Source organism: Thunnus maccoyii, chromosome 15 (assembly GCF_910596095.1).
Source record: "Thunnus maccoyii chromosome 15, fThuMac1.1, whole genome shotgun sequence".
Taxonomy (NCBI): domain Eukaryota; kingdom Metazoa; phylum Chordata; class Actinopteri; order Scombriformes; family Scombridae; genus Thunnus; species Thunnus maccoyii.
The window spans coordinates 9,586,046-9,597,467 of record NC_056547.1 but is presented as its reverse complement, the minus strand read 5'-3'; the positions used below and the strand labels follow the sequence as shown (position 1 = coordinate 9,597,467).

Sequence of the window (11,422 nt, the reverse complement as noted above, 5' to 3'; positions counted from 1 at the left end):
AGAGACGGACCAGGTGCCAGTCTTTCTGTAATGGAATTGCACGCTGCTTTAAGTGATTGCATCAACAATTGCCAGTCCTGATAAATTAGATTAGAACTAGAAGAATCCCATTTGTACAGCACGACGGGAAGAAACCAAGAAACGTCATCATAACCCAAAACAAACATCGGATGAAAACCTGTTAGAATTGATTTACATCTGCATCTGTTTACGTCCACAACCATGCATTATGGTTTTGTCTAGCCAGTCACTCTGCAAAATGGAACAGCAAGTCTGCTTTCCATTCACCAGGCGAGGATGGATGTGATTGGAGCTGTCAGAGAAGAAAATGATTGGAAAAATTATGCGGAAGAAAAGCTTGGCGGCAGCGGCTGTGAGTGTGATGAGGAAACAATTGGAGAAATAATTGTTGCACTTGTGCGGATGGAAAAGCTGCCATCAAACTAAACCTTTCACAGTTTGACAAAACCCAGAAAAACAAGAAGAATAAATCTTCTGCCTTTGTGAAAAAGATCCTGCTTTGGTGATTCCAAATGTCCTCGTTTGATCTGGTGATTAACTGTTCATCTGTTTAGGAAATGTGTATATGAGTATGTATCACACACACACACACACACACACACACACACACACACATAAAATGCTCTTATTAATCAGTGATGAAGAAGATATGCTTGAATTTGCATTTTCAAAGGCTTTCACACTTAATTTATAAATCATGGCTTTTACATCAATGATTAAAGGATTACACCAAAAAAAAAACCCGACAATCTGTTTCTTATTGAATATGACGCACTAACACATAGGGTCAGTGAATGATTCATCTGATTGGTGGAGCTGTAACTGGGAGAAGAGCTGTGGTGTCCATTTTATCATCCAGCTAGCTGATGGTACTCTGCAGAGGAGTGACAAGAGATTAACTCGCAGAATCTGGAGGACTTCATTTGGCCAGAAACACAGAGCCTCCGCAGCAACAGATATCAGTCCAAGACGGAGGATGAGACGTTTGTGTCAATAAACAAATCTTGTTCATTTGCTTGAGCACGAGTTCAGCACACAGCTGTAGTGAGCACTCAATGAGACGCTGGCTCATGAAAGATGCGAGCTGTCTGACCAAATCAGATTTTAAATTAGATTCACAATTAACTTTGTTTTGCCACTAAACTTAATCAAGTGTCAAAATAGGGCACGAGGGCAAAGGGATGAAATGTGTGGAGGACAGTTATTTCTGCCGTTTGTTTACTTGCTCTTTACTCTGACTAATGAGATCTCAAAATAACTAAGCACACCAAAAGAGCAGGAAAATAAATGTGTTGCTGCACAGCTGCTGACTCAGGTCACCTAGTTTATCAGACCTGAAGGCAAAGAGCATTGTGGGTAATGCTGGGCACTGTTCATAAGTATAAAGAGGTTCATAGCAGAAGAAACAAAGTCACATAATCACCTTGCATGCTATGATAATTCATAGTAAAATAATATATTTGTTGTTGACACTGTTGAGAGTCTCTACTGACATGACTGAACGCTAATAGTGTTTATATTAGATTTTACTAATGTAGCAACACACAGAACATCAGTATTATGAGACATAGCGTATTAAACTGAAAGGGGACGTATCATGCACATTTCCAGGTCTATATTCATATTCTGGGGCTCTCTAATATCTTTGCATGATTCAGAGTTCAGAAAACTCTGTATTTATCTCATACTGGCCCTTTATGCAGCAACTCAGTTCAGCCTTGGTCTGAAACAGGCCGTTTTAGCTCCTGTCTCTTTAAGGCGGGTTTGATGAACCTGGTCTGCTCTGACTGGTTCCTTCGATTCTGGAGGCTACGAAAACAAACATTATTAGTAGGATTTCACTTCTTATTTTGGTGCTTTACTCAAAACTTCTCAAATACATCCATACGTATCTGAGCCTGAATCTGATCTGAAATATGCGAGTGGACAACGCAAACAACGAAGGCTACAGAACGGACGGCCGTTTGTGGGCATGTACAAACAATCTGATGTCATCACGAGGAGGAAGTAGAGGAAACTCTGCAAACTAAGTGTTCAGAGCAGGCTTAAGACCTGGCTTTTGACTTTCAGAGGGAGCATCTTACATACGTTCACCTCAAGGTTTGGACCTTTGACCGTGTTTAACATCTGATATCCAACATTATAACCGTATAAAAATAACAGAAAATCACAAAGAGCCTGATCTGTCCCCTTTAAATTAAAACTAGATGCACAAGCTCTGTTTCACTGTAACTGATTGCTTTGTTGCCAACATGTAAGGAAGAACAACAGTTAAGCTAATTCAAATATTCCTTTATTTTCTATGCTATTGTTAACCACCAATACATGTGTTGGTTATTGCAACAAATCGTGTCCATAGCAAAAACCAGGTACTCTTGTAAACCACTGTCCTCCTGCTTGATGTTATCAGAGAAACTATAGACTTTAGACTAAGATTTCCAATTCACAACAAGGTTTCCCAGTAGAGGAAAACATGTAGGTGGGGACTGGTGGATTATTTTCCACTGAGCGCATTCATTTCTTTTTTGGGACACCATAGAATATCTCAAAGTACATAAACACTAAAATAGCTAATTGTGAAAATGCCTGTATACACGCCCCGCTGTTGCAGTCCAGCCAAAAAAAAAGAAAAAATGATGCAATTTTAAATTTAGCCGGCTTAGTGTTGACGGCAGATCAAAGGCAAGCGGTTTTCCTGTTTTATTCTTGAAGACATTTCACTTATAAAACAAGAAGTGTTGTCCTGACAGGCAGAGAGTCTGAGGCGTTTTAACCTAACCGGGGTCGTTCACACATTGATGCCACCTGAGGGTCGTTAAGGTCACATGTGAGTCATCAGGTTACATCGCGGTCATGTGAGAGTCGTTGGAGCTACAAGAATCAAGGTGTGAATTGGTGTCAAAGTGTCTGAGAAGGGATGTCAGGATGGCATCGCAGGTAACTGATAAGTCGTGTCTCAGGCTTTGACCTGGATGACGTAACAACACCATGAATGCGTTATTGTGGTGGTACTGTACCATGGCTACTTCAAAGGAGAAATGAGAAGCTGTGTTCAAATTGTCATCAATTAAAACTTTGTTTTTAGCCAGTTTAAAACTATTTTTAAGTCAGTTAGGTTGCATTAATGAACTAATAAATATGAAGCATGAATTGTTGCTGCAGTAACTTCAGCTCAAAATAATGTTACATTTATTTTGCAGACACTTTTATCCAACACTAAGTCAAAAATTGTAAGTTGTAACTTACAAATTCATGCCTCAAGTCCATATTTAGAACGGATGAACCAATCAGAAACAAGTATTTTCTGTAGCGATGGTAAAAACATGAAAAATACAAGTAAGTGCAGCACAAAGACATAATAATATCCAGTTTTTGCACAGATGTATATTTACAGTCTAAATACCAAGATGCACATTTGTTTTTGCAGTCACAGTTATTTTAAGTTGAGTGTTGATTGAGGAGGTGTGAGTCTCCTCAGAAGTGTCAAATTGACTCTTACAGGTGTGAATGTACTGTACATAAACACGGCATAGTTCAGATTTTCACAGTCTCAGAGTTAAACTAACACAGAAGATGGTGTAAATTATACAGATACCGTACAGTTCATTCCACAGTATGCACAAATAAATACACAAACCAGCATACACAAACATCTACACACACACACATGCACTCACAGATTATTACGGAGCTGGATGACCGTGAGATTGGGGGAATCACAGCAGGAAGTACATCAGAGAGCGGTGAAAGCCAAGTCACAGTGAGGGCAGGCTGTCATTAAGTCGTACTATCAGGTCACCGTGGTGAGAGACGGGATGAAAACTGGCAGCGGACGACAGATTTAAACTCTCACACTAAACTGTTAACTGAGATATGAAGAGTTTCGCTCTAAACTGAAATAATCACCATCTGAAGAAACATGACATTAAAGCTGAATCGGTGATTGGCAGTTAACTATATTCAAAGCTTCTCCAATTAAAATAATTACATAACATTTATCATCTGTATTTAAGGTTGGTTAGGCAATCAGCAGCTCACTGTGCTCCATTTAAAATTGACCTTTTGCAATGAAACATTTAATTTAGCCATTAAGGGAGACTATGTGACAACACGTTTACACGGTTTATTCAGGAAAAACATATTTGTAACTCTTGTTTCATAACTCTAACACAACCTCTTGTAGAGCAGCTAATAAAGGGCTGAAGTTTAAGTGTCACCTCCAGCTTCTGTAAGTGAATGCAATCTCTCGAAATGGGTTTTTTTCTTTCCTATAGTCTTTCTTCCTTAAGTTAATGTTTATTTATCAGTCAACTACACATGAATTCACACATACAGTCGAATGAAGCATCGTCTCTTCAGGGTTCAGTGCAAGTCAAACACACATAGCGGCAAAAATAACACACAATAAATACAATTCTAAAAAAATGAATACAGAACTCTGTGTCCCTGAGTAGTATAATATTGTTTCTTGGGTTTAGGCAGAGGCATTTACTGCAGCACCCTCTGTTAGAAACCTTTAATTAATCAGAGTTAAACAGGAATTTATACAAAAAAATGCATCTCCCATGACAATTTACCAGCATTTCAGCACAACGTGGTTTTGTCCATATCCATAATCTACACCAACTCTTCTTCTTGGTTGTTTTCTCTGCCGTTTAAAATGATCTAAACCATTCCGTCCCTCTCTGTCCTGCTTTTTATTTGTGTTTTTTTGCAAAGATACTTTAATCTGTCAGCGAATGTTTGTGGCAATAATTGAAATTAATTGATTTCACCATGAAAATTTGACATTTTAAATGCTGCTGTGGCCGGACCTCAACTCATTTTTATCAGAGAAATAGTCCAGATGACAACTGCTTATGTGAAGTTTATGGATTCAGTGAAGTAATGGGGACACTGTTTCTGGAAAAAACAAAAAAACATTGCTTTTATCATTTTGTAAATAATTTCTCAATGCTGTGAGCACAACAACCAAAATATTATTCACTTCCGTTGTATTGTGGTGAGTGAAAAATCATGGTTTTGTCATTTGGATTTACTGAAACATTTGGACTCTTTAAAGAACGTTTTTGACATTCTGTTGAACTGAAACTGCACTGCCACATCTTTGCACGTTATCTGCCCTGAAAGACAGACAGAGGTTTTGAAGTTCTTTCTCAGAAATCCTGTCCCGTAATGACTGCAGCATCCTTGTGTTTATCAAATCAGCTGATCTGACCCAGAGGACACCAAAGGGACAAGAAAGGAAATGGCTCTGGCGTCACTGAGTCCAGTTTTCTGTAGAAGGAAAGCTCGATTATGGCTGTTCAGCAGACAGTTTGGATTGAGCATCTTTCACTTCCTGCTCAAAGTTAAGCTGAAACTGTAAATTGAGTGTATTTATATGGGAAAACTGTCAATCAGCAACACATCACACTGTATAATATCATGTAGATCTTCAGTGTATTTCTCAGGTGAAGGCGTACATGAGCAGTAAAAACAAAAATAGACTTTTTTAATTCATATTTTCATGTCTTCTGTCTTCTTCTTTCAGAACCACAAAACACATTGGAGAATAACGTTTTAATCACTGCATAATGTAGACTTTTTTGGAGTCTACAGACACAGTGAAGCTTTGCTGTCTGTTCATGTGGCAAAGCATTAGGGAGAAATTAACACACACAGAATTCGTTCAAGTACATTTTTAATAATTTATTATCTTCCACTGTCTCGCTTTTCCTTTCCCTCTTTTTTTTAAATCATTTCTACTATGAAATAAATTTCCACAGTTTGCTTTCAACAGACAGCAGTTTGAGACAATGCACGAAAAAAGATCAAATTGCATAACATAATTCTACTGAATGTACAAAAATATATCTGAAATGAGTGGTATTCACTGCGATATACAATTCGTCATTAAAAAAGTGCATTTATTCATGTTTTTGTTCAATCCTGCCATAAAAAAAAAGTCTTCTAGTACTCAATGTATTAGCACAATATGAAGTAAAAGCAAACAACAGCATGTATGTATTGCGACTGGTCCAAGTTGTGAGTTTTTATACCAGCAAAACAGCCTCTTCATTTCTCCAATTCACTTCCAAAAACTTTCGTCATTGTCCAGTGAACTTTGTGTCCCTGCAGCTGAGGATTAAGAAAACAGATTCTGCCAGAAACTCAGCTCCGGGTTAATAGTTTAAAACCTTAATTTGTGAAAAAACAATTAAAAAATTCCTGCAAGTAAACACTTGCTTTAGGCAAAGTCCTGCCTGTTGCCTGAGACGGACACAGATTGTTGTATAAATTAAACTGCGGTTCCCCGAACACGCTGGTCCTGAGGTCAGGTTGTTGCTGGTTTGGATGGACGGACTTTCTCAGTTAGCAGGGACCAGCAGGATGAAACCATCTTTGCTCTTCTTGAAATCCGCATTGGTCTGGCCCGGTTTGGTTTCCACGGTGACGCTCTTGGGTTTTCCCCGCATGTGTAACTGCACGGCTGAACGGCAAACCTTCACAGGAAAGTGGACTTTTCTTATGCTGCGTGACAAAAAGACAAACACATTTTGTATGAATATACTTGTGAGGTTTTTCACTGAGTATTCAGTCCCACATCCTCTAAACATGACTTTCTCCACTAAATGCACTTTATTTACCTCATCATAAACCAACATTATGGCCCCATTCACATGAGAATTTGTCATGTATGTTGATGACACCAACACATTATGATGGAGGACAACACAAAAAATACTTTCCTACTTATTTTTTATTCACTAACACTAACACAGTTTCCCATTGGCTACATTAAAATAGAGGAAAGAGCCAGAGAAGATTTAATTTACATTCAAATTTGACTATTTTATGACAAAAACAAAAAAATATATTCATAAACAAAATAAGAAAAAGATTATAGATACAAGCCGGTCACATAAAACCAACGGACATAGTGAGGCACACACATGCAACACTTACATGGACTATGACAAGCACTTTTGTTTCCATGTTGTACTGTGTATGTACTTAATATGTAAAAATGTGATTTAAAGAGCAGTGCTCTTTTAACGAGACAAAGAAAACAATATCTGGGTGAAGTGGCTACAAGCAGCATCGCAAAAGTCCTGTCCTCATGGTAAAGTTTTCACCTTCAAACATGTTAAAACTCCAGTCTCTCTCCTAAGCGAGGCTAAACGTGTCATGGAGTTACTGCTGAACTGAATGAAACTGGCAATCTCATCTAATTTTTTGGTATAACAACACTGTCATTAGACAAGATTAACTGCAAAGGAAGAAGTGCAACCCGAACCCAGCTGAAGCCCACTGGTACCGGTACATGTGCCAGGAAAGCACAGCATGTGTGTGTGTGTGTGTTTTGTTTCCAGAAAATAAGTCAAATGAGAGAAGAGACAGTGTGGAGAAAGCTGTCACTTCAGGCCTTTACACTAAATGTGAAATGGTGATAACTCCCACCATGACAGACGTACCTGTCCCTAAAACTGGCAGATATGTGGTGAACGCCTAAATCTAAATAAGTGATAGCTCTAAACCTATGAAATGAAGAATTTGTCTCATTCCTCGTGAAGATATTTGTTCCTCTTGAGCATTTCTGGACCCGGTTGACAGAAAAATACGGAGCAAAATGATGAGTTTGTTATTGATCACCTAACACTTCACACTGCCTGATCTGATGACTCTGAGCGATCGCCGTGTCGCACACCCGATCCCTCTGCTGACAGCTGGGATGAGGAAGTGTGCTTTGCTTTGCTTTGCTGCACAGTCAGCTGAAGATGATCCGCTGTGAAGTCGCACAACTTCCTCTCAGCCGCAGCGACCCCACAGCTCCACCAAACACAAGCTGGCCCGGCACATGGCTCAGCCTCTGCAGCGTCCCTACAAAGAGCCTTGATACTGTATCCACCTACGTCATACTCTGACGCCCAAGGGGGGGGGGGGGAATCTGAGTCCATGGATGACTTTCTTGCTTGTGAGGATATTTCTCTCATGTATGTATTCAAATTAGCTTGTTGTTTTTCTGTCAGCGCACGCACTTTGTATGAACCCCAAGGTGGAGGCTCTAAAAAGCAGATGCAAAACAATATTTGCCAAACGGCTATTTGTGGACGCCTTTGAATGTTGGTATTGTGACTGATGAGCAGGGCTGGCTCGTGCATGTAGGCCAACTTGGCAACTGTTTTCCATACTTTGGCAAAAACAACCTAATGTATCGCTTCAAACTGTTCGTCTCCCGTTCTCCTGAGACTGACTGTCCCCTTCACAAACACAGCAGATGAAAGGTAAACTTTAAAAAAACCAAACAAAAAAAAAAACACGATTACATAATTTCTACCTGTTATGAAATAGAGCTCTGGTTTACAACAATAGATACAGACCACAGGTGAGTGCATTGGACCAACAAAAATCTGAGCAGACAACACTAAAATCTGATAATGACCATAATCTAAACTCTATAGATGTATTAAATAAACTGTGTATAATGATGATGCCCGTTAATTAACAGTATATTAGTAGTGCAAGTCATGAGTGTGTGTGTGTGTATGTGTTGTTGCCTGTGAAACTGCATCACTGTGACATTTGCATTTATTTTGTCTGAGTAAATAAATGCAGTACATGAGTATAAAGTGTACTGTCTTTTTGGGATGATTATGCGGAAGAAACAGTAAAAAAAAGCAAGCTAAGCTAATGTTTTCCTTCTGCTTTCAGTCTTTGAGTTAAGCTAGGTCAAACAGGTCACTAAACTACCTTTGTATTGTAACAGAGAGAGATTAAATTTATACAAGTTATCTGACTCTAAAGAGAAAATACTGTAGGTGAATTTCCCTAAATCTGACAATCCATTTAACTGGTTTTGAAGTTTTTATCACCACCAGTTAAAAGACTGGAGGGCAGAGGGAAGTGGCAGTTTTCTTTCCACATTGTACTGGATGTATGTATTTACTGTACTATAACGTGAGACATTAATGTTTAACGAGCAGCTCGTTAAACACATGCAAAACAGTCGGGTGAAGCAGCACGAGGCAGCGTCTCATACATACAAATCCTGACGGACCAGAGATTAAACTGACATCTCATTGAAATTTTTGATTGAGTTGTTTTACCAAATTCCCAAAACCGACCTAAACCACATCAAAACTCCCTGAACTCGATACTTTGTCAGCAGTCAGGAAGCAGAAGTTTACTCATGATACTGGAACTGTTGGTGGATTTGCGAGGTCGACAAAATCCAAGATGAGGCTCAAGTTTCCAGTCAATTTTCTTGTGAAATTATATGATAATCTGACACCAGTTCGTGCAGGAAGCGGAGGTATTTCTCCAGCTTAACATTCAGAGCCGATCATGTTGTCACACTATTTGCTTTCCAGGTGCTAAAAAATTTGAACTCTGTGACTGCATATTTCCAAAGCTGTGTCTCTGCTCATCATAAGTCACTCCGACAGGTGCGGCCTTGCTCTCTGCTCTCCAAAGCCCGACTCGGCCCCTCGTCAAAATCAAAACCCTTTCCGCTGAACCCCCCAAAACCAGCTGTCCTTTTCTTGCTGGGGTCAGCGACCAACCCGACACAGAAACCCACTGACCTCCGGAGAAGTTCGATTCGTGTGTGATGCTGATCTCATCACGCTGGCTACCACAAGTGGAACCCAACACCAGCGGAGCGTGTTGAGAAAAGCCTCTGGCTCTGCCTGAGGACAGTAGATAATAGGCTGTGAAGGTCTGTGGTGCAGCAATGTGCAGCTCTCTCTGAGACTGTCTATGGCTACTCTTAAACACAGCCGGCCAAATATGGTTGTCACTCCTCACAGCTGGGATATGAACAAGTATGATTATAATCTACAACTGAAACCACTGTGTATGTACAACTAGCAAACACTTTTTGGACTGTAATGAGTTCTTCAGAGACTGTTCTCACCTCTCAGAAACAAAGCTGGAAGTGGTCTAACATTGTAGGTAGATACTGGAGGAGGTTGAGGTGGATTGTCTGGGGTTTGCATCTCATCTACAACCAACATTTGTTTCTTGTAACTATGACTATAATATGTGTCCCAAAGCTTAACCAAGTGGTTTTAGTTGCCTAAACTTAAGGTGAATCCTTTTTGTACTGGTTCTTTTGGAAGGCACTTGCAAATTACTTGTTTTGTTATTTAGGTATGAGAACTTGTTGGTTTTTCCATTTAGGAGATAAGTAACAATAAAGAAAGAAAGGGAAGAAATGTGTGATTTGACCTTCTGTCCCTCACAGGTGCTTCCACCACTTCTAAGGTTTAGGGTCAAACTGTAATCAGCTCTGGGGTTTGATTCTTTTACTCCCTTTGGAGATTTAAAAACCTCATTATCAGATGTCTGTCTGTGACCCTTGTAAAAAGTTTTCTATTTGGTTTGTGTTGAAAAGAGGTGTTGATGATTAAAGAATCTAGAAATGTTGTCTTGACACTTGACGGCTTTGCTTACCAGCAACTTTTTTGTTTTTGGTTGATCAGTCTGACATTAAATTTACACTTTTGGTTGTTATGAACAGTGAAAAAGCATTTTCTCAGGCTAAAACAGTCATCTTTGTTGGACACTGTCTGCATAGTTACAGGTGTTGCTCTCAGCATTCACTAGATGAGCTGACTTCACTCTGCGGTAGCATGTAACATATAGTTCAAGACACATTATAACCAATGGCTCAATTGGTCTTATTCCCATTTCAAACTCTGCGGTGCTGTTGTGTATTAAGATGCACTGATTTCACTAACTAGCAACTATACAAACTTCCCTGCAAAGCTCAAACTGTCACTGAGGTTTTTTCATGTGACAGTTTGTTTTATAGTTGTTTGTTGACTATTTAAAGTTCTCTTCTCGGGAGTAATGTAAGTTCAAAATGGCCTCCGCAGGAACACTGTCAGTGTCACACAACCTGCTCATGTCTGACTTCTTGTTTGTGTGGTGTCTGTGCGTTTCTGTGAACGTAGCGGGATTCAGTATGTAAACATGGCCCACGGTCTGCTGTCTGCCAACCAGTCCTCATGCTGCAGTCGAATAATTTATCGCCGTGGAGACGCCGCCGCAGACAGAACTGGGGCGCAGAAGCAGCAGCAGCTCCTGGAGGAGCCCTTGGACCCCCTGCTTCCTTCCCTCCACCAGTGCTCCCCTCTTCATCTCATCTTCCTTTTTCAGCCTCCAAACAGTCCTCGTCTGTCTTTCTCCCTGTCACCCCCTCTATGATGCTGGATGCTGCTAATCCGATGTGAATACATGCCTCTGGTGTCTCCATTACGGAGAAGGACGGGCCATTTTATTTGCAGCTGAGCTGCTGTACGTGTGGTGAGGCGTAGCCGGTGAGTGAGTTCCTGATGCTGTTGGTCCCATTGTGGGAAAATCGGATCAACACCAGGTCTGTGCAGAGTGGCTCCGAGGGAAAAATGTGCCATCA

At 40.1% G+C, this 11,422-nt stretch overlaps 1 protein-coding gene across 1 annotated transcript in view; it reads right to left on the bottom strand.

Moving 5' to 3' along the window:
* Positions 1–5,697: 5,697 nt before the first annotated feature.
* The window catches only part of myo1g (myosin IG), a 52,037-nt gene continuing 46,312 nt past the window's right edge, over positions 5,698–11,422 (bottom strand). The window contains exon 22 of the mRNA XM_042436421.1: positions 5,698–6,534. Coding sequence (XP_042292355.1) covers positions 6,372–6,534 — 163 coding nt within the window. The 3' untranslated portion in view covers positions 5,698–6,371. The remainder of the gene's footprint in view (positions 6,535–11,422) is intronic.